At 41.3% G+C, this 24,002-nt stretch overlaps 1 protein-coding gene across 6 annotated transcripts in view; it reads right to left on the bottom strand.

Moving 5' to 3' along the window:
* Nucleotides 1-1,339: 1,339 nt before the first annotated feature.
* The window catches only part of ptpn12 (protein tyrosine phosphatase non-receptor type 12), a 54,090-nt gene continuing 31,427 nt past the window's right edge, over nt 1,340-24,002 (bottom strand). The window contains exons 11-18 of one of the 6 annotated variants that reach the window (XM_087830320.1): nt 23,397-23,495; nt 20,682-20,767; nt 13,396-13,585; nt 11,387-12,344; nt 7,794-7,865; nt 6,807-6,857; nt 4,894-4,981; nt 1,340-4,582 (exon numbers count right to left, since the gene is read on the bottom strand). In XM_087830320.1, the coding sequence (XP_087686446.1) occupies nt 4,573-4,582; nt 4,894-4,981; nt 6,807-6,857; nt 7,794-7,865; nt 11,387-12,344; nt 13,396-13,585; nt 20,682-20,767; nt 23,397-23,495 (1,554 nt within the window). In that variant the 3' untranslated portion in view covers nt 1,340-4,572. Of the gene's footprint in view, nt 4,583-4,893; nt 4,982-6,627; nt 6,858-7,793; nt 7,866-11,386; nt 12,345-13,395; nt 13,586-20,681; nt 20,768-23,396; nt 23,496-24,002 lie in introns of those variants that run through there. The other 5 variants (XM_087830319.1, XM_087830321.1, XM_035908195.2 and 2 more) reach the window with 5 other exon arrangements.

The raw sequence follows: 24,002 nt of genomic DNA, 5'->3' as shown, positions 1-24,002 counted from the left end.
TTTCTACTACCACCAGGTAACATCCTCATGCATGAGCTATACTCACCCGCCACTTTATTGGATACACCTTGTATCAGGTTGGACTCCTTTTGACCTCCAGTACTGCCTTCATGGCATAGATTCAACAAGTTTCTTGAAACGATCCTCTGAGATTTTAGTCCACATTGATGTTGCTGCATATTTGTCATATGCACATCCATGATGTGAATCTCTGGTTTCATCAAATCCTAAAGATGCTCTACTGGGTTGAAATGTGGTCACTGTGGAGGCCACTTCACTCCAGAGATGTTTCGAGGTTTGTGACATGATGTGTTAACCTGCTGGAAGAAGGATGGCTACACTGTGGTTATAAAAGGGATGGATGTGGTTAAAGGATGCTCCATTGACACTAAAGGGCTACAATTGAACCCCCACCACCATTCTGAAGTGATGGCAGGATGGATCCATGAGTTTGTTTATTTAAAACTCTGCCTGAACAACTCGAATGCTGCATTTGTTACCTGTCACCTTTAAAGGTGGTCAGCCAAGTAGAAGCTCCAGAGGTCCAGATGCCTTCACACAAGCTCTCAAGACTACCATGACCTGAATTACTGAATCTATATGGACTTCTACATATTTTGGTTGTAATGAGTGGTTATTTGAGCTGCTGTTGCCTTCCCAGCAGTGCATTGAGTTACTGCCATGTAACTGGTTGATTAGATATGCATTAACAAGCAGATGTACAGGTATAAAAGCAGCTGGTGAGTATCACACAGCTACAAGGGTTTACATTGATCCACATGCAGTACATGAAAGTGTTTTTAACCCTAACCCAGAATGACTGGAAAAACCCATCAGTGCCTGAACCACGGAAGTTGTACCGTCCATGATTGCATAATTAATTTGAAATGAGCATTGACTACCTGTGAGCACCAGCGAATAATTATAGTACGAGTGCCCTCCTGCTGTGCTTCTCTGTGTGTAAAGTGAATACAAATGCAAAGCCCTCAAGGTCTCTGAGAACGCCAGTGTTTATGACCCCTGCTGTGATTAATTGTCATATTAGTCTGTGTGCGTGCTTGAGTGAATACAGTCGTCTCGGCAGCTCCACAAGGTGTGTGAGCATTTCCTGCTGTGACAGCGTACACACAGACATGCAAAACTCACACTGACTGAAAGTTCACGAGTCAGTCACGTCTGAAAACATCAGATTACAAGTCAGCAGGCGACTAAGTCAAAGTGACGCATTAGCCATTTGACTGGTCTATAGTATGAAATAATGCTTCCTGCTGGGACGCACACATTCAAACTCACAATTATTCAGGAATATTTACAGGAATGAAGGCGAAAGAGGCACATCTTTACTTAAGGTCATTTTTACTGATTGATTTCTGCAACATACAAACGTGTGTGTGTGACAGGATGGGGCTGAGGGGGCGTGGCTGAATGAGAGTCCCACAGGAGGCGATGAGCAAGCAGCAGCGAATCACATCGCTTATGGTCATGCCGCTAATGATGATTGGAGGGCAGAGGGAAAGGGTGAGTGCGGGCAGGCGGGCTCTCTCTTAAAGGCACAGGTGGGCTCTTTACTGAGATCGAGGCGTGTGCATGAGTGTGTGTGTGGAGTGGAAGTGAGGATAACGAATTATAAGAGAATCGATAAAGTTAAAGACAGCCTCTTCTGTTGTGCGTGGGCATACAGATGTGTTGGAAATGACAGCCTTTCTCAACAAAAAAAATGGGAAAAGGCAGAAAGAAGGGCAGGAGTGGGTGAAGATTAAAGAAGCAAAAACAAAATGGGAAGTAAGTAGGAAACAACAGATGCTCCTTGTAGAGAACAGGACATTCATCTCAGTTGCGCGTTTCAAAAAAAAGTTCAAAAAGAATAAGAAATGATGGAGAGGAGAGTGAGTGAGAAACGTTGATGATTGGGTGGGGAGGGGGGGGCAGTGGACTTGTGTCACAACAAACAACTGCATATACAAAAATAACTTTTCAAATACCATTTACAAAAACAAACAACCAATATTATCATCATTATTAATATTATTACAATCTTGTTCAGAGCCCATTGTAGTTATCTCAAAGAGGGCTGGGCTGGCAACCTCTGCTTTTCCTCTGCCAACCAATTAAAACTTTGTTTTTAAATCTAAGCATATAATTCAAAAAAACAAAAACAAAGAAAAAACAAACAAACCCCTGAAATATTTGCCAAAAGCAAAAACAAGAGGGTAGCAGAATAATTTACAGTTTAAAGAAAAACATTGTGTAGAGGGAGGATTCATCATCATGCACTGATTTTCTTACATCTTCTGTTAATAGGAACATTTAGGAGATAGAAAAAAAGGAAATCTGAAGTATTTTATACCTAAACTGTCCTGTACAGCTCTTTATAAAACAATGCATATACTGTATAGTTATGGCAGCTAATGAAAGAGAACAAAAAAAGAAGAAAGAAAAAAAAAGGAGTAAACAGTAGTAGTCCTGGGTCCCTGGCTGCTGTTGTCCTATTGGATCATTGTCTCAGAAGCAGGTAAAGAACAACACGCAGTCAGATGAGAAACCAAACAAGTGTGACTTGTAGAGAAGGCTTGGAGGTTTAATTTCAATCTGTCGAGTCAAAGGTTCAAGCGTTTCAGGCGATGTGTAACATTCAGACTCCGAAACACCGAGGTTTGTCGTGAGCAAACTGGCAGCTGAAAGGAAAGAAACTTTCATGGTCGATCAGCTGAGGTTTGGCAGAAGGAAAGAAACCCGACAGAAGAACAGCAAATAAACGGAAGAAATACGAGTCCCGAGCAGACGAGCCAGAAACACAGAAAGAAGAAAAGAGCAAATAAAGGAGGGCTGTCATCAGCTGTCTTCTCTGAAAGGTGGACTAAGGCAGGCTCATGGTCCCAGTTGTGAGAGTCAGAGTCACAGAGCTAACAAGTTTGGCTTTTTCTGTGTTTAATGTCATTTTATCTCAAACGTGGGTAGCTTAGAAAAAAAATTCTCCAATTTATTAATTTAAGGTGGAACTGTACTCTTTGGTTCAGCTGCTTGGAGCTCACACATATATACTACACTTTACACAAATTCATTGGCTTTAATCTTACCGTTTTTGCTTTCAGACTATAGACTGTATATAGAAGATGTAACCACCATCTGTTTTTGATTTCCGTTTTTAAAACCTCAACTTTTCTTTTTCTTTTTTTTTTGACAGGTCATATGATCCGTAAGTGCTTAGTAATAGATTAATAAAATGCTAGAATTTCACTCACTGACACTGAAGCACAAACTTCTTTGATGTCTGTGCAACAAGTCAGATACAAAAATGCCCCCATAAATCACCAGCATCACAAAAATGCTTCCTGTTTGGGTACACCTGTCAATCAAAACAACGCCCCCCACCCCAGCTTTAAGCCTCACCAGTACCCATGTGAATAAGTAATGTAAAAATCCCCCCACCATATTCTTTATATAAAGGGGCAAATAAGCTATAGAGCCCAAAAAAGGCTGGAAATTCAGAGATTTTAATATGGGACTATGGACTCTATGAAGCCTCAAGTGGCCACTACAGAAACTGCAGTTTTTGCTAGTTCGTTCTCTCTCTCTCTTTTTTTTTAAAGCTCAGTTAGTTGCCACTGAGACATTGACACAACCATTACTGCCAGCTGCCATAAAATCACCAGCTGCACTTTAATGAACACCACAATGGCCAAACTTTGTTAACCTGTCACTCTGGTGGAGAAGCATGGACGTGTAAAATAGCAGAGCTAACAACAGCAGTGAGAAACGGGTAACAGTGAGCTCTGGCGCTTTTGTTTCCGTGACGATCCTTTGTAATGTAGCACCAGCACTTTGAAACAGGGAGAGAAAGACAAAGAGAGAGCACCCTGGCAACCTGTGCATACCCAACAGAAATGGGTAACAGATTATCTAAGTTCGCTTTCAAGATTGTTGTTCGTTCAGTAGGAGGCAACAGACAACTTCTGGGAGTTCAGCCTCCCACAGTAGTTTTTCTAATTTAAGGTAATTCCTGATATAGGAGGGAAAAAAAATTCTCATTTGGCTTTAAACAAAGCGCTCAGCCTGAACACTTTATTTATATTTGACATGTAACAGCCTTAAAAGTGAGGTGTCTACAGCTCATGGAGGAAAAACATGCCCGCTCTTAGTCTTCTCTCCAGTCACCCCCCCCCAAAAAAAAAAAAAAGTGAGAAAACCCCCCCACAGGAATTATCCTTTATTAAAACAGGGAAATAACCAAACTGATCCCAGGTCAGCATCTAGAGTAGTCAAACCTGCCAACATCAGCAAGCTGAGGAGGAGAACATTCTAGCCTCTTGACTGTCCCTGCTCGGCACAGTGGCACTTTGCAGGGAGGATTGAGGAGGAGGAGGAAGAGGAGGGTACTGGCAAACAGTCACTCAGAAGGTTTTTCTATGAAATGCGTAGCATCTATCATCTTGGTTTTTGGACCAGCCAGGTGAGGTCGGTAGACCCCATCTCCTGACAAGGGAGGACAGTGGTGGTGGACGGGCAGCTGGACTGTTCCATCATGTCCACTCCAGGGGGGGTTGTCGAGGACCTTTGGGCTGAATGCAGCGGTTACCGAACCCTGGAAGGAGAAAATGTCTTAGCTCAGTTTGTTTAACCTCAACACCAGAGGGAAAACCTGCCTGTTCTCAAGAACCATCAAACGTTTTCTGCACATGCAGCCCAAAGCGAGCTTTCTGATCAGCAAAATCAGCGGCACAAATCAAAAAATGATGACCTTAATAGAAACCATGTTTGTCAGCAATATTTCCTGCACAGATTCACTATTTATGTTCCTTCAAAGGCTCAACTAGTAGAGACTTGAACAACAACAGTATCCAATCACAATTACAAAATAAAAGTCATCTACAACAAATGAGACCGTAGACTTACCCACCCAGCTCTGGCTTGCTGTTGTTGCTTGTTGTGGTGCCAGCAGATGGAAGGTCGGCTGGAGAGGTCGTCGCACAGTCAGACGCATCTACACATAATCAAATGCAACAAGAAACACAGATTAATGGGGTGGAAGTATTCTTGAAATAACAGTGGTGTATATGCTACTCATAATTCAAGTCAATTACATTATGAAGCAGATTTTAAAATGAGTTCATTAGAGTGATATAGATCATGTGAGAAAATATAAAAAAATGAAGTCAAGAAGACAGAAAACATGCTTAACAACAAGACAGTACAGGATAAACATACAAGACTCTTAAAATAACTGAAAACAAAATTAATTACAGTGAAACCTTAAATGTTAAAATAGTGTAATCATTAAAAACTACCAACAGCCGTATGTAACAAGTAGATATGATAGCTTACAGCATTTGTTGCTCAAGTTAAAAATATACTAGTCAAAAAAAAGACACTCAAGTTGTGTGTTTTAAATAGATTTTAGTTTTAAATTTTTTTTTTAGGAGATATGGCCTCTGGACGTGATTCAAGCAGTCACTTGTCTGCTCACGGACCACACAAGTGTTTCGATTCGCTGTTGAGGAGCTGCTTTCCATTCCTGAATGAGTGCAGCCACCTGCTGTGCAAAGATCATTGATTGTGGATGCCTCTCATGAACACATTAACCCAGCATCCAAACACTTGTATTGTATATTCTGAGACCACCGGCTTGAGAATGCAGAAAATTTAACAAACACTACAAGAGAGGTTATTTGTATCTGGTAAACAATCATGACCAACAAAAGTAAACGCAGTAAGATGATGTTGTGTTCTGGTCTAGTGGAGAATCTACATTATTGTTACAGCTAGCTGCTAGCCCATAATAACCGTTTGTGTACTTTGCACATCTGTGGTACCCAGCTGTATCCCAGAATGCAAAGCACACCTGACCACATGAAGGACTTGGCTCAAACCTGCAGCATACACGTGGATGCAGTTTGCTCGGATTGCGTTCACACCATAAACGAAGTGCTCTGGCGTTCTGAGACCACCTCAGGGTCTCGGTGGGGTTGCTTTGGTATGCACCCGAGTCTGATTACTGCGTTCACACCTGCACACCACGAGGGGGAGGGACCGAACCAGAGAATAATTTAAACACACCAAATACCACAGGTGCAAAAAAAAAAACAAAAAAAAAACAGCCTACCAGGTTAAAATGTTGTAGAGAGAAATAGATTTAAGACAAAGACGAACACACAAAATGTGTGTTTTTTGGGGGTTTTTTTGACGAGGGCTTTAAATGTTTATGTATCAACACGTCCCAAGAGACAACATCTGGTTCACTAGGTAGTGTTACTGTGCAAAAATTCAAACATTTCTCTCCCATGAAAGTTTGATGCTAAAAGCCCGGCTTGCAACGCAGCCTTTTTATACTTAAGAAATGCTCCTAGTGAGTTATACTCATAAAAAGGTAAAAAAAAAAAAAAAAAAAAAAGGAAATATCCCCACTGAATTAAAGTCAAATAAGCTGTCATAGCCACAGTAAAACTACTGAAGCAATAAATTGGCATTAACCATCATCACACAATCCTCATAGCACAGATAAGCATATCCACTCATTATAATTGCAGCTCTCTCTAGACATGTTTTATCTTTTTCATTCCCTTTTCCCCCTCCTCCTGTATCTCTGTTACTCTCTCATCCTCGCAGCGGTTTTTCTGACCAACAGTGTTATCATCGGCAGGCTAATTTGTAAATCACTAAAGGTCCCTTTCCTGCTCCGCTCTGCTGGCCGACTACTGTGAGCACAAAAAAATATCGGGGAACATGCAGAGAGGCAGGGACGGAGAGTTCAAACAGAGGTGAGAGATGAAGGAAGAGAATTAGTGGACTAATGATTTGCGCGTTCGCACCTTTATGTGAACTCCACTCGGCTGAAGCTGATGTTTTCGCTTCCAAAGGGTCTGGCGGAGAGGAAGACAATCGGTGAATTTAACACAGGATGGGCGTTTGAGGACAAATGATCAAAAGACGCACAATACAGCACAAACGCACATTCCCACACGCTTAAAAATCACAGTCAATCCTCAAAAGGTGCTCCCAAGTTGTGCCTGCATTTATGTAAAACATTTGAAATAATTAATTGAACCATAATGATCCGGGCGCACACAGCGGACAGCCTCTTAAACTGCTTTTCTTTACATTAACCTCATCTTTGCCCTCTTGTATCCATGTCTCTATTTGTAACTCGCCTCCCAAAGCTGTAACTATAACCGTCTCCATCTCTGCATGGCTGAAATAAGCAATGCTGACCTCTAGTGTTCCAAAACTGCCAGAGTACCTCTCAGCAGTGGGTTAATTTTTAACACAAACACCTCCTTTTCATCTCATGTGCTCCCTTGTGGTGGAATATTTTTAATACGGTTTTCATCCACTATCAGAGGAGCTGTGCAGGGAGGAAGGAAAAAAAGAAGAAGAAGAACAGCAGAAGGCAGCAGGATGGTCGCGCTAATAGCGAGTCAATCCTGTGAACGAGAGGCCTCCTACCTGCAATATGCGAGTCCATCTGGTTGTTTGAAGTGAGGATGACAGAGACTGAGGCCCCTACCTGTTCATACGCTGTACTAGGCAAGAGAAGCAGAACACAGAAAACCAGTTTCCTCCTGTTTCAGCTCACATCAGAGGCTGCCGACTGCATCAAACAACCACTGCTGCCTGGCTTTACTCTCACTACCAAGTTCGCGAAAATATGGCTAACCCACACAGCAGCACATGAATCTTTGATTCAACCGCCTCTCCCCCCCCCTTTTGTTAAAAGAAGGACAACACAATAACGTGGCCGCCCAGTCAATCAACACCACTGGGTACACACCTGTGGAACTTGACCAATGCAAACGCACCTGTGGCCAGTATGAAGGACTCAGGGGTTCGCTCAGGGAGAGGGGGAGGGGAGTCGTCGCTGTCCCAGCAGTCTGGGTTAAAAAGGTCAGAGGTCAAATGAGAAGCAAGGTTAACTACTGGCCGAGAAGAAAGGCAAAAAGATCGGCAGTCATATGGAGACAAAAAGGCAAGAATATTAAATGTTATATAATTTGTCTGCATATTGTTACTTTTTTATACAGATATTCACTGGTTCTATTTGGTGTATATCATATTATCATTACTTCATTTTAGGGATCAGAGAAATGTCCGTATAGTCTCATGTTTGCCATGCTGGCTGCCGCTGGACTACTGGCAGATAAGATGACATTGACCCTTGGTAGTGTCGCTTAGTGTTGTGCTCATTTTGTCCTTAAAAGATCTGGGATCCAGTTTTTGTTCAGCAAAGTTACATTTAGGCTTAAAGATTTTAAAACCGTTAATAATCTGTTAATTTCTCCGTCTGACAAGAAACAATAAATAAATGAAAGTAAAAACAATATCCACAATGGCCAATCTGTTATTTTTAGTGATGTTTTCAGTTTGTGGAACCGCCATACTTAAGTCATAGCTACAGTTTCTTAAAAATCTCTTCTTCAAATTCAGCATCATCGTTACCAGGTTATAGTTAAGTTAGTGTGACATATGAAGGGGAAAATATGACACTTTAAAGTTTGGCTGGTTAAGATACTTCTGCTTTACACAAAGCCAGCAGTTATCCTTGCTATGAATTATAAATTAAACCCTTCTCATATGCCAACCAAGAAAGTTAAAAAAGAAATCAGCTGACTTTCTTGGTTGGCAAAAAGAGTCAAAGTCAAAATCTTAAGTTAAATATTAGGTGAAGTCCCCTTCATCTAATATTCCACCATCTGCCCAAGGCCCACTGCCTTACTGTGGATACTCCGGATGCTCGAGCTTTCTCCCAGAGTCCAAAGACATGCAATTAGTGTGATTAGGTTAATTGGTCATTCTAAATGCCTATAGGTAGGGCTGTTCGATATAACGATATATATCGGATGACGATATAAAAACGTCTATCGTTTCATTTTACGCTATCGTTTGTTTTGTGGTGTCGTAAAATAAACTGTTTACAGCAATATTTTTTCATTGCTTTGTGTCACTGTAGTGGCTATATTAATTTCTTAAAATTCTGTCTTTCTCTTATATTAAAAAAAAAAAAAACACTATGGACGGACAAGCGGCTGTTTTTTGACGTTAGCAACAACGACGGTAAAACCATCGCATATCCGCTTGTTTATTCTCCACACAAACCTTTCACAATAAAGCTCAAGATCCTTTTGAGACTTTTCAAAATAAACTGAATCACGTGAAAAAGTATGCAGAGTATTTACGGATGAGAAGCAAAAAAGAGCCGTCAGGTGCTAAAAAGTAAACCTTAGACTCAAACGTTAGAACAGGCTTTTCCCCGCAGCACGCCGTGTAATAAATACTCAAAGAAAACGGCGGCCGTTACAACTTATGTCTAAAAATGTATAGTTTCATGCATCGGTTAAAACACTCGACTCCAGCTACATGACGCGCAGCTGGAAACACTTCCGCAAGTCGAGCTGCCCGAGATTCACAGAATTTACAGAAAATGTTACAATTTTGTGATTTATGTTATCAGACGATAGATGTATTATATCGGGATATGAGATTTTGGTCATAATCGCACAGCCCTACCTATAGGTGTGAATGTGAGTGCAAATGGTTTGTCTCTCTGTGTTAACCTATGCCTATGGTAGCTGGGATATGCTCCAGCACCCCCGTGAACCTGATAAGGATAAGCGATACTACAAGTTAATATCACTGTAAATAATGAGGTAGAGACAACTAAGCACATTGACTGTGTATTTTAATTTTAAAAGAGTGTTGTCATTAGCCAATGCAGATAAATATTTTTTTTAAGTTTATTTTGAATTTATCGTCTTTTATTCACACTTTCGTTTCTGGCAAAAATAAAATACACAAATAAATTTAAAAAAAAATCCCAAATGTTGTCTGAAAGTTTTTTTAGGTGTAGATGGGACACAACACCACCTCAGCATAAACTGTATGCTCTGGTAAATGTCATCTTGTTTGCAGACAGTCCAATCACAGTCAAAAACGCAAAAGCTTAAGAAATGTATTAGACCACCTGTGTTAAAAACAAGAAAAACCTTTTTATTAGAAATGGATCAAAAACTAATTTTTTCTGTAAACTGTACATATAAAAACTCATGAATAATTATATTTCAGAATTAAAAACACTGTTTTGATTATTTTTATAATTAGAAACTAAAACATTAGCTGTATATATTTGATCCCTCCATAATTTCCTGCTCATTTTGCTTAATTCTTCTTTGTTTGTTACAGGCTTGTAAAGCACTGTGAGCTGCACTAATCTCTCTAAAATGGGCAATTACAAAAGGTGTGAGTGATTTATTGGCAACGCAGTCAGCAAAACAGGCAGCCACCAGCTTTCTATTGACCAACCACAAAGCAGCAATTTGCTCAGTGCAACTCCTCAACAAAGCAGCCATTAGATGCTTGCAACCAATCAAACAGCAGCTGTTAGCTTTTCATAACTGAAGCACTGCTGCAGCCCAGACAGAGTGTGAGAGAAAGCCAAGCAGACTGAATCAGTCGACGTCAAAACAGAGACATTTTCACATCCGATTTTAAATATTGGAAATACTCAAGGAGAGCGTGACATCAGGTATAATGCCAGAGATTCAATGGCATGTCAGTATATTTTGAATTTAAACTGCACAGATGATTTCAGCCCAGTCCGCTCAATTTCACGTGAGCTCAGATCAAAGAATGAAGAGCAGCAGGAGAAGTCTCCGTCCTCACACCCCACCAGGAGATTAAAACCCACTTCTCCTTGTCACAATCACATCAATCCCAAACAGCGTGACACTGTCTGTTTGACCCAACGTGCACCAAAGTGGCGTAAGTGCATTCATCAGTATCATGCAGTGTTGATCTTTCCCCATCCAACATGCACACACAGTTTTCTGCTCGGCAAACACACAAAACAGTTTCTTTCATCCTTTCTCCCATTCACAAATTCCCTCACTTAGACAAACACACATAAACAAGCTGAAGGAGGAATAGTTGTTTCCACACATGTCCATATTTGCAGCATTCCTCCAAAACCAACCAATTAGTCAAACAGTCATGCTTTGTGTGAGACTCACTGGAAACTCTCTCTCTCCGTTTTTGTTGTCATTTCCTCTTATTCCTTTCTTCCATGCCTCCTGTTTTTCCCTCTCCTGGCCTCTAACTCCTCAGCAGTGAGAACACAGTGTGTGTGTTGACAGATATAGCTTGTCATTAGCTTGTTGTCTGAGACCTCTGGCTCCTTACCGACCCAGAAAATTACTCTACAGTGTGATGTTTTTATTTCCTGAGTGTACAGTAGGTGAGTGCAAGCTTACTTGGTGCCTTCATGTGCATTTCAGAGAGATTGTTCTTGACTATTTGACTGCTAAACCTCATTGTTTAGTGTTTAGTTTTCATAATTTCTTACTTAATTTCACATATTTTAAAGAATTGAGAAGGAAAGCAAAGTAACTGATCGACCTACTTGCTATGGATGGAGAGACCGTTGGTGTGATCTGCCCTGCAATTGACATCGGCGACACCTTTCTGACCGGCTGCTGGTCTCCATGTTGAGAGGATGCCGTTACGGTGGCAGTCGCTGTGGATACGCTTGTGCGGAAAGCCTCCTTTCCTCCTCCGGACGTCTCCTCGGACATCTTCCCCTCCTCGTCCGAGTTGTCAGAGTGCAGGGGGTTGGTGAAACTCAGGGCAGTCCTAACAGGTGTGGAGGAGGAGGAGGAGGAGGAAGAGGAGAGGTGGGAGGAGGAGGATGAGGATGGAGCCACGCGGTCTGAGGAGGAAGAAGAGGAGGTGGTCTTGGGGTACTGTTTGTCCGGGCTGTTGCTGTGTTGAGTCCACGCTGCGTGGCCGGCTTTCAAATCCCCTCCCTGCTTCTCCACCTTCTCTCCACTCTTTACAGGAAGGTGGTTCGGCCTGGCGAGGCTGCCTCCATCTGCTTGACTCTCTCCACATCCACAAGCTCCTCCCTCTGTGCCAGAGTCCTCTGACAGAGAGGAGCTGGACGTCAGAAGGGACGGACCAGTGCGAGCTTTAAATGCGTGACTTCTTTGCAGTGCGCAGCTGTTGTTACTAGAACTGGAGCCTTGTCCGCCGGCTACTCCCATCGACGAGGAGGTGTCAAAGCTGCGAGGTCCTTCCTGCAGTGGCACCTTTTTAATCTCAATGCTGAGCTTCCTCTCGATTCGAGGAGCACCAGAACAATCAACAGCTGGGGAGAGGGGCGAGGATGGGGTCTGAGTCTGGCTTTGGCCTGATTCTGACTTTGAAGACATTTTGTTGTTGTAGTTGTCATTGAGATCCAGACTTGAGACCTGACTCTGCTGTTTTCGGCTTAGTTGCTCTTGATCTTTCTGCTCTGAGGGACTGGTCTGTTTGTTTGGACTGGGCTCTAGCTGGTTCTGCTGCTGGTCCGTTTTCTTATCCTGAAATAAACATAAAGTAGAACAAATGAGACATGTAATCTCCCCCCCTTCACAAAAAGCAAAACATTCACACGCTACCAGAAATCTTTGATGTTCAAGTTAGAGTTCAGAAAAAGCTGATTAAGCAGGCCCCACACACAAAAAACAAACATGAGATGTAGGAGAACAAAACAACCTTATTTATATTCATGCATTTTCAGACTTCTGCTGTTATTATAGACTGTGAGCCGGTTGTTTTCCCTTCTAGACTAAAACTTAATTCTTCTGAAATAATAATTTACTACATTTTACTTGCACAAAAACAAAAGAAATCATCATAACAGACACATAGATCATGGAATCAGCTGCAGTTCTTTAGTGATGTTACGGTTTGTTTAGAACATAAATAATGTCAAAAGACAAAAATGCAACTTTTTCCACTGCTAAAAGATCAAGATCTCCTTTTTATAGCATCTCATTTTGATACTTCCTGTAAAGTTACACCTATACCTACATGATGGGAACAACTCAACTTGGTAATGAACTTAATTTTCCACTTAAATGTGTAATTACGTGCTCCTAAACCAGGACCACTGTAATAACAGGGAGTACCCATGTCAGAGGGCTAACTCCTACTTTATGGTCTACGTACTGGCTGCGTCCTGCCCCATCTGTGATGTCATCACAACTATGTAACTGATGCCCCATGAGCATGAACGAGTGGCACAACGCAGACGACAGAAAAAGCTCGAGTAGCCCACAGACAGGATGTACCACATATTTTTAACACTGCCCCTCTATCAGCAGTCCCTGCAAGTATATGGACAGTCTATAGCTGCCAACAGACTGCCCACGCACTATCGTTGCTAAATCACAGCTTCTCCATCATTCAGTCTAGGAAATTCCATAACCATTAGCTGACTTAATATATAACAGGTTTTACCAGACCAATTACTATTCTTATATCCGTGCAACTTCCCATGTACAATAAAACCCTTTAGATACATACCATGCAGTTCTATACACAATAGTATCCTATAAGTTGCCAATTTTTAGTTTATGTCCAGCTCACCTCTGTCACGTTGTGCTGCGCAGTAGCGAGGACATGGATGACGGGTTTGGGATGGTAGCGGTCATTGTCCTGTCGCACGTTCGTGACAGTCGGGAAGGCTGAGGGAGGAGATGGGGTCAGAATGGGTGGTACGGGGTGAGCCTCTGGGGGTTGGAGGATCTCTTCCTTTACGTCGCCTTCTACCTGCGTACTAGACCGAGAGAAAGAGAGAGGAAAGAAAGAAAAACCCACAAGAGTTTGTTACTGAATAGATATTACAGTTGACAGTGAGAGTGACAGGCTTTTGATGATCTTTAATGAGGCATTCTTACAGAGCCCAAAATTCATAAAAATTATTTTTTACTGTTAAACTAAACCCTGGATTTTCTAGCCTGGATAAAAAGTTAAAGTTTTGTGCTGCGGGTAAGAAAATCAAAATGATGCAATGGCAAGAAATTCATCCTGCTGATCAGGAAACGCCCAGAAATTCTGACATCCTAAGAAGGGCAAATTACAAGACTTATATGATGAAATTAACTTTTAATCTCATGTACGTATAAAACTAAAAGTAGGTCTGTGCTATGTTTTGTTCACCACTAGATGGCAGAATTTGAAAAAAAGTCTATACTTTTAGCCTTGTAGAGACTAATTGCATTTCTTATGTGATATTTTAAGACTTCTGCTCTCACCCATATTATGTGGCTTTAACAGTGACATAACCTGCCAATGTGCCAAAGTGAAAACGGATCAGTGCTAAAGAGTTTCATTTCTCAAAATATAAATGGTGCTGTAACCAACAGTCTAAGACAGCTTTCTTCTTAAAGTATCGAAAGTATTTTATTCTCTTCCGTGCAGCTTCCTCAGAGCACAGAAGCAGAAAAAGCCAAGTGTCAGTAACATTACAGCATCTATGGCTATTCAAGATAAGTTGTGAATGATTACTTCACCGTCCCACATAACTTTACCACATGTACAGTATTTTAGTAATGTAGCCTACTAATAAATAGTTCTGTAAAGCTCGCAGTGTAGGTGTGCGAGTTGCATACAGGATACAGCGGTTATGACAAAGCTAGCCACAGAGAGATGGAAAGTGACACAAGCAAATATTGTTCAATACATTTATATGCTGTACGCATGCAAAAATATAGATACAGAAAAGCAGTCAAAGGAAGTGGTGGTGTACCAATTTAGGAGCACATGACCAAGGCAAGAGCCAGCATACAGGCTGACAGCACATGATGCTGTGTGTGGATCAGAGGCAGGCAGACACAAAGTCAGACACTGAAGTCGCAAGCTAGAAGCTCGGGGGATTTCCTTTCATTGAGCAACTTTGGAGTTGCAGTCAAACCATAAAAGCCTTCCTCATTAAGCCTCAGAATTGCAGCACAGAAGACGTTCTTCTTTCACAGAGGCTGAGATCTGCCGTGTGTATTCTTGTTTACTTGCTCTTCCAGACAAACATTTGTTCACATTTTTTAATAATAACAGGCTAGGATGCACACTGGATTAAAGAGCCCAGCTGATAATGGAGTCTTAAGGCCGGTGCAGTTTTGATGTTCTCCAGAAATGTACACTTCCCAACCCAAAGAGTCTCGCACACTAGTATTTCAGTGGACCGCCTTTAGCTGTGATGTGGCATTGTTTCAACAAACTTAGGGAGTGTTAGAGGATTTGGACCACTGTGTAAAGTCTTTTGCAGCACATCCCAAAGGATTCTCAGACGGGTTCAGTTCTGAACTCTGTTCTCGATTCATGTGCAAAAATTATGTCTCATGCGCCCATGTGAACCCAATGAATCCTGGCATTGTCATCTTGGCCTATGCCCGTACTACCAAAACAAGACAAGAAAAAACAAACAAAAACAAAACAAAACACTGATGCAAAATGTATGCAGTGTATTCAAATAATCAGCTGACCAATAGAAGCAACCCAAGAATCATAAAACTGACAACCTCAGTAGGCACTACGCACGCCCCTGATGTGCATCTAGAATCCATGCTTTACACTGCCAAGCAAACTGACAGCTACACAGCTGTTTAGTCCCAATCTCTTGGGTTCTCTTCACATTTTGCATTTAGAAATGATCTTATTTTCACTAATAAACTTAGTAATACTAAACACAGTAATCTCAAACCACTTTCCTTATAGATTTATTCCTGACCACACCTGACACTTTAATTGAACACTTCATAACGTAGCATCAGTAGTTTCAGCTTCTTTTGCTTGATGCAAAATAATGTAACCTTTCTGAAACATCTTTTCCACGACCCCGGGACATGTTTTCCGACATGTTTTAAGCAACTATCCACTGGAAGACTGTTTGCATTTGCTTCCTTAAATTAAGTAGCCTTTTTGGCTAAATTGTGTATTTCACAAACTAGTTAGAAACTTGGGCTCGTGTCAAAATGACCACATCCACAAAAATATGACTACTTGACATTTCCTAACAAGAAGGCTATGGACACACAAACCTCCAGTATCCCAATATGACGGGCTAATATCAGCTAATAATACTGGCCACTGAATAAAGCCAAACTAAGTTGATTGTATTGTAAAACTAGAACTCGTGTGCATAACTTTTCCTCCAATTCTTGGAAGGGTGGGCTGTTCCAGAAGAACAGCATATTTAGCTTTCAGGCTCAACATAACTTAAACCAGACACCACTATCTCTTTGTTTTCTTTAATGAAAACTTTAATTACCCATGAGAATTTCTTCTTCTATGTCATCTTTGTTGCCTGAGCAAGCATGAGATATTTAACAACACAGATTCCCAACTGGATCCGGTTATTTCCATGGGGGATTATAGACATTCGGATGCCACAAAGATTTTTTTTTCAGGCCCTATAAGATGAGATGAGATGAAATTTTAATGATTCCTAAGGGGAGGTTGAGCTGTTACAGGAGCAAACACTAATAAGTCACTGAAAAACAAACAAGGCGTAAAGAGAGGAGAATAAAGAAAAAATGAAGCTGCAGGCAACTCTGTGACAACTGCAGCATGTATGACGAAATGTAAACATGCATTACAAAAATATAAGAGTTTAAATCAAGTGCAGAAAGTACTAGTACGGCTGCTTTCCTGAGGGATCTAATGATTAAATAAAAAAGCCCAAATTATTCTGTTTAATGATCAAAGATGAAAAAGATCAAGATTTCTCTTGTTTTGTTCAACAGAAGCAACAACACTTCAATTCAGCTCACTCTAACTTTTGCTAAAAACTGCTAAAACTATCCTGCAACAATGTCAGTATACAAAAAATGTGTTAGTGTCATGTTGTCAACCAGCACAATGTCAAAAATCAGTCCTATCATGTTAGGACACTGGTGACACAATCAGAGTTCATTGTGACTATACCAGGATCTGCCCACAGTGTTCTTCATATTGTGTAGGTAGCTCCCTTTTTGCCTGCTAAACAACCGCTTCCCCATTGAGTCCTTTAAAGATGTCCTATAGTGACTGGCACCGACACATGAGCAGCAGATGCAGTCTTGCAGGGTGTAAAGTGAGAGGGTCAATGGATCAGACTTGTTTTTCCAGCACATCCCAGGGATGCTTGATCAGAATGAGATCTGGGGAATTTGAAGGCCATTTCAACACCCTGAACTCTTTGTCATGGATCTCAAACATTCCTGCTGAAGACTAAGGAGTGTATGTAGCATGTTTGCAAGTTTAGGTAGGTGTAACAGTCACATCAGTGCCACAGCTGCTTCCACTGGCTTGTGTTCTATTATCTTTTGCCATCTTTCCCCCAACATGCACCTAGCCACAGAGACAAGGTAAAAGCGGAAGTCTGATGTGTTTTAGCAACCAGCAGTAGAGTTTTCAGAATTTTGGTTTAGCCTCCCTTCAGGTCTTGTGGCATCATTGAGTCATGCTCAGTTGTCCTGTTTTGGCAAGTACTAATCATTGCTTACAGGGAACACATGACATAATGTGTTGGAGATGCTGTAATCTAGTTGTCTGGTCACTACCTTGACAAAGTCACTCACTTTAGTTTCCAAGTTCAACACATCAACTTCAAGAACTCTTCACTTGTTGCTTAATAGTGATTATCGTGGCTCATAGGTGGATACACAAGATTCGCTAATGCATACATTTCTCCTGTAAACCTTAAAATCCTTCATTTTCACTCATAAATAAATCCACAGACGCGCAAAAACAAGTTTGGAGCAGCAGATGGTTGTGGCTTTGGTGGTCACAGCCAGAGCTCTGTGCCTGCCTCACCTTCCTCAGCAGAAAACAGAAGGTAGAGGATGCTTTGTAAAATTAAAAGCAATTAGACGACTCACTATACAGCATCACCCATCTTTTGTTCCACTGGGACAACTAAAAATTTGTATGATATAATGTTTAACACTTAAATATCATACTATTGCTCACATTTTACTACCTCAAAAACATAGATGTCAGTTTTGGTACGTCATAGGTTACATCATCAAGATGCTACTGACACATTTTAGCCAGAAGCCCAGAAGTATTGAGGTTTTAAACCCATCCCTAATGGCAGAGCATGAGTAAAAGCCATGACTCCCTCGAGTTCCTGCAGCATCTCCCCTCCACCCTTCTCTCTCTCTCACAACCAAAGATTCTTCTACACATTTACACCACTGCAGGACCCACTGGGAGTGTGGCCGGCAGAGTGTGGTTTATGTCTGTAAAAATAGCTCTCGCCATCAATAGAACACTCTCAGGCTTAAACTAGGCCTTGACATCATTTCTTTATAAACACAGGGATGATGCAGAGAAAGAAAGGAGCATACTGATAAGAGAGAGGGAGACTGCATACACTCCTCACAGGGTGTCCTGCTTTAAGGAAGTGTTTCTACTTTGGCAGCTTCTGCAAGTTCCTATTTGTATGTTTTACTAAGAACAGGAAAGAAACCGTCTAGTAAACAGATAACTTGTAGGTACACACTAACATTAGAATGAGCTAAAAATGTCTGCTCTCTCATAAAACTGCCTTGTGCAGGAGACGAATTAAAGAAAATGAGAAATTTAGTGCAGTAAAAAGGATACATTGGCTCTTAAAAAATGTAATAACCCCAAATGAGTACTTTCCTCGAGGTGCAGCTCAATCTGCATAATGTCTAGAGGGGCTTTGGTGGATCCTTTTTCATGTGCTTTAGCTCAGGTGTTTTGTTAGGCTGTCTAGAGGATACTCTGCAGGCATAGCAGCTCTTCTGCAGAAATTTGGGCTTGTTTTGTGCCCTTCAAATGTCATATTTTCTTTATCTAAAATCATCCTGTAGTAGATCTGCTTTAATGTTTACTTACAGTCATTGTTCTGCTCCATCACCCCTAAAGAAAACTTAACTTGGGAAATTATTTCACTATCAGTGAGAGAGCAGATGTCCATAAACATCATCAAGATTCACTTTGATGATATCTCCACTATGCATCAATACGCCTATTTAATGACATGGTACACTTATAAACACAGATAGAGACCAGTTCATTCATGCTGGGGGACTTTAACATATCCCTACTGATTACTGGAGAAGGGAAATTCCTTCTCTCCAATCCTACCCATTCTAAGGAGACATGGGTAGCCACTGTGTGGTGCCCAGGGATTAATTCCAGCTGTAAGCCAGTGCGCTTCAATCAAGGACACGGTGACAGGAGAATTATCCTAGCATGTCATTTCTTTGGAAAGAAAGAGAGCACTAAATCATCTTCACATGCATTAAGGCTTACGTACCTACTAACTGATGCATGATTTGAGAACCCACTTCAGCTTTATGCAAATTACGTGTTCACAAAGACAACCCTTTGAGGTTTGATTTTTATCATCTTTAGCAAAATATTTGTGTGTTTTGAAAAAGATAGCTCAACCAGTTCCTCGGTGTAATAAAATGCCTGATAAATTGTTGATATCATTAGCCTACGGGTAGGTACACTTTTTCCAATCTTTGTTGTGAATGTCTAAATTATGTATTGCCTGCAGAAAAGAACAGTAGCATCAGCCATGTTATTAAAGTGGAGTTTGTCAGCTGATAATTATTTATTCAAGACAAAAAAAAATAAAAAAAGAGTAGCAGATCACTTTACATCTTCTTGCCACTATAAATGTAATCACGCTGATAATCACAGAGCCATTGTTTCTTACATTAGCACAAAAATATGCTGTCAAAACAGCAAATCTTTAGAAAATGCTTCTATCCATCCATTCGCTTCCGCTTACCCTTTTCAGGGTTGCAGGGGGTGCTGGAACCTATCCAAGCTGTCATAGGGCGAGACAGGGGTACACCCTGGACAGGTCGCCAGTCTGTCGCAGGGCTAACACACAGGGACAGACAACCATTCGCGCTCACCATTTGGATTAATCAATTAACCTATCCCCACAAACTGCATGTCTTTGGACGGTGGGAGGCCGGAGCAAGCCAGAGTACCCGGAGGGAACCCATGCAAACACGGGGAGAACATGCAAACTCCACACAGAAAGACCCCGGCCTGATGGTGGAATTGAACTCAGGACCTTCTTGCTGTGCGGCAACAGTGCTAACCACTGTGCCACCGTGCTGCTATAAAGTGCAGGTCCAGGTGTGGATACATCATGAGTAGAAAGAGGAGGGCTGTAAGAAAAGCGTACACCCCTGCAAGCCCAAAAGGAAGAGACAAAAGACAGCAGAGAGAAGCAAGATTTAAAATAATAATAATAAAATAATTGAGTAATAAGATGGAGGAAAAATGTATAAGACTGAATGACAAAGAATAAGAGAAAAGAAATCTGTGTATTTATGAATGCGGCAGATAAAGTGTGTGTATGTGTTTGAAATAAATTGCCTGCATTTGCATAAAGGACTGTTTGTTCTCAAAGAGAAGGAGATGAAAAATGTAACAGTTCTGCTTTAACTAGCCTTGGGTTGTGGTGTGTTCAATGCCATGTTGTGTTGCAGAGCATTGCAAAGTGTTGCAAAATGATCTATAAATACAGCTCCTCCTCCAGTAGGAGCAGCAGCCAAACAGAAGTTAACTTTGGTAAAGTGGAGGCTGTTTGTAACTTTGGGCTGATGGGGAGCTACACTGTAACAAAATACTGGGATATTATTTCTTATTTTTAAAAAAATATGTTTTCTGTGTGTTTTGTGTGTTCACAGTGTTCTCCAACAAGCCGCCTCTCGCCCGGCGTGAACGCCTGTGTGGGCTTGTTAACTAATCTGTGTTGAGGACGAGGTAAAGCAGGTGAAAACTAAAACGCAGAGTCGACCAGTTGTAAACATCCTTAATGAAAAACAGGCTGGAACGATTTAGCGATATAAGGAGATAAACTGAAAAAATAAATAAATGTCAGACAAATGTCCTACCTGCGAATGCGGGGAGGTTTTGGAGGTGGAGTGTCCCATGTATCATCCGATAATTGGTTGCTTGCTTTGTCAGGACTGCTTTCATCCTGGACAAACACACAAGAGTAACAAAATAGTTGGACACGACATTTGTGAAAAGTGGAAAATAAGGGAAACCCTCTTATTTTTCTTTCCTGTCATATTTAGATGCTGGAAAGCAACTACCATCATCCCTACTTTTAGTTAATCATTATATTTTGTTTTTTGTATACGTGTTTGTATATTTACATGAAAGATGAAGCATATTTTTCAGCAAGGCCTCTGGACTAACCCTCTTTCTTCTCACCTAAATGTTCCTGAAGCAGAGGTAACAAGTTGCTACAAAGTTGCTTCACCAAACGATGAAAGACTTAATCTGAAAGAAGCCCTCCCCCCAACAACAATTTTTCTCTCTCTTCCTCAGCTCTCATCTTTCCTCTTCTCCCCTGTGACTCATTAGTTTGACTCCCTTCCCACTCTGGTAATGAGAAGATGACAGGCCAACTTCAGTTGTCAAACTCATGACATAGGGGCAAACCGGGCCATTTGAACGCTGTAGTCTGCCAAGGAACTAAATTCTGATCTAAGAAAAGAGGGCAGGAACACAGCTTCTTTGGCTCCGTATGTCCACGTATGTTGTGAGAACCGATCTAGTGGGACTGTTTCCTGTGAACAAAGGCGGGTGTGAGCGTGCGGAGAAACATGTGGGATGCGTGTATGTGGAGGCTTATTGTTCCCAATGCCACAGAGATCACCTATGTGGGTGTTTTAGTCACCAACAATGGCTGACTGGACATGAGTCAATCCATGTATGGACTGAGTCAGTACAGCACAGCAATACTGATGTGCTGTTTGTGCGTGCAGCGTTCTTCTTGGACTTGCAACTAAGTGAGATAACAGAGTCACGATCAGCAGCTACGACTTGTGCTGCAGTTTATGCCACGCTTGGTGCAAACCACACCTTATCCTTAAATGATTAATAGCATAAATTTTAAAACAAGGGAAGTAGTGATACAGTTTGTCCACATTTTAGAGCCGCTCAAAGATATATCGAGCTCCACTTTACAAAGTATGTCAGCAGATTCTTTTCTAATGTCAAAAACAGTTGTGTCCGTCTGTGTGACCGTGTCTTGCGAGGGTCGCCCTTTCCCAACGGATGTGTTTTTCTATTCTCAGACTCAGAGTGCATTATGGGAGAGAAGTGATGTCACCAAAGCTTCCTAAGCAGGAAGTGAGCCTCTGGATTGCTGCCAGCACACTGTCTCATCAGCTCTGTATCCCCCCTCCCCCCCACAGTCTTAAGATTTGCCAATCTTAAAAGCTCTCTCATTGATTCCCATTCCCACCATGTCTATGTTTTCACAGGTCAGGTGGAGCACTCATTTCTTGATGTTACCTCACCTGATGCTGCTTTGCATCATTTTAATTTCTCTTTAGGATTAAAAGGCTGTGAAATGGCACCACTTCAACAAAGCTAGCACCTAAAGCTTCCCATCTTCAGGCAGAAACGTTTGACACAGAAACTGGTTGCATTACTTCAGAGGCCACTGGTGTAAAATGCTGATGGGTATTTGTGTATCGTGTTGCATATGCTGCACTTAAACTTGCATTTGTGAGCTTGTTTCTCTTAAAAAGCAACTGAAGCAAACATGCCTCAGAAAGAGGCAGCAGATTTATGGTCCGGTATTTTATCTGCTCACAATACATTTATTATTACTTGCTATTATACTTCACTTACAGTAACAGCAGTTTCTGTTTATATCACTTAATGCGCTGTACTGATTTCAGCCTCTTACAGTGAAGCTTGTGCAGTCCTTCTAAGGTCTAGCTGTCTAAATATAGAGCAGCTTGTAGTCTCTTTAAGGCTGCTTGATGGGATGACAGGAAGGACCTATAGTTAAATGATAATTTGTGTTCCAAAACCAGATTAGAGCATGAATATTTAAAAACACAAAGTTTTGGTGTCTTTCAAGTTTGGGAAATAATATTTGTCCCTCTTTTTTGTGTTGTTTTGTTCTTTAGGCTGGGTATATGCTGTGCACTGTGCTAAATGAAAGGTCATTGTGAAAAAACATGGCATCGGTTCATATCAAAGTGTCCATATCTATGAGCCAAGTAGCGAAAGAAAAGAAAAAAGAAATCCATTCCCAGTTGTAGCAGCCCTATTCAAACTTGAGGACGAAACACAGAAGAAGAAATTCTCATCCAGTCTACATACATCAAGCTTTAGTTTCAGTTTATTAGACCTACGTTGTACAGTGTCGTTTGCAACAAACTTTGATCATATGAGAAAAACTTTTTTGGCCATGGGAGGAGGACCAGAGACAATTCAGGACACTTTGTATAGAGCGCTTGTGTATTTGGGGGCAATAGAGGATAATGTAAAGCAATTTAAAATGAGGTCAGTGGTAAGTGACAGAGCAAAGCGCTTCCAGTTGTTTTTAAATAGCTGAAATTGTCTGCAGTCCTCAGAGTTCTCTGTACAGAGATATCTCTCATTTTAAGCACAATCACAATGACTCTTCTTTTTCTGTCTGTAAACAAAAGTTTTCTTTAGACCTCTCCACACCATCTTCTCCCCTGTGACTAATTATCTGTATTTTTTTCCCCTCCACTCCCAGTAAGTTACTCAGCGACATCCTGTCTTGCTTTAACACTACAGAGCATGCACAGTGTGTGTGTGTGTGTGTGTCATACCATGCCATCATGGATCTGTGTGCTGGTGGGACTCTCCAGCTGCTGTAGCTGTTTCTCAAACAGTTGAGCGATGGCTCTATGAACCAGCTCATACTGCTCCTATAGATAGAAAGAAAACAGACACATGATGAGGCAGGAAGGAGAGAAAAAAAACTGGTGCATGAAGCCAGAGATAAGGGTTAAATGCACAAGGTGTGAGAGGAAAGAGAGAAGTAGAGGAGGGGGAAAAACGAGTTTCGGAAAATCAATATCAAATCAAATATACTTTCCACTCTATCAAAACAGATTTCATTACAGTTACAAGCTTCCTACAGGATGGCGGTCTGAGACTTTGAACTCAAACCTGTGTCAGCGTTTGGCAAATCAATTCTGTAATTCAATTAACGGGGCTCATTTTCACTCCTGGGAGAGAAAAAGAAACAGCTCGGACTAAAGGTACAAATTTGACTCTATGTCAAAGTGCAAAATGCCTCCTGGCAAAAATCACACATTAACTACAGGAAGTAAACATGAAAACATACCGATGTTAAAAATTGTGGCAAAACAACCTCAACCAGTTACACGCAGCGATGGGAACGCGAGATAATGAAAGAACCTTTTCAACCA

This window comes from Neolamprologus brichardi, chromosome 17 (assembly GCF_056152115.1).
Source record: "Neolamprologus brichardi isolate AB-2024 chromosome 17, ASM5615211v1, whole genome shotgun sequence".
Taxonomy (NCBI): Eukaryota; Metazoa; Chordata; class Actinopteri; order Cichliformes; family Cichlidae; genus Neolamprologus; species Neolamprologus brichardi.
Note: the sequence above shows the minus strand (reverse complement) of the source record. Positions and strands in the feature narration are given on the sequence as shown.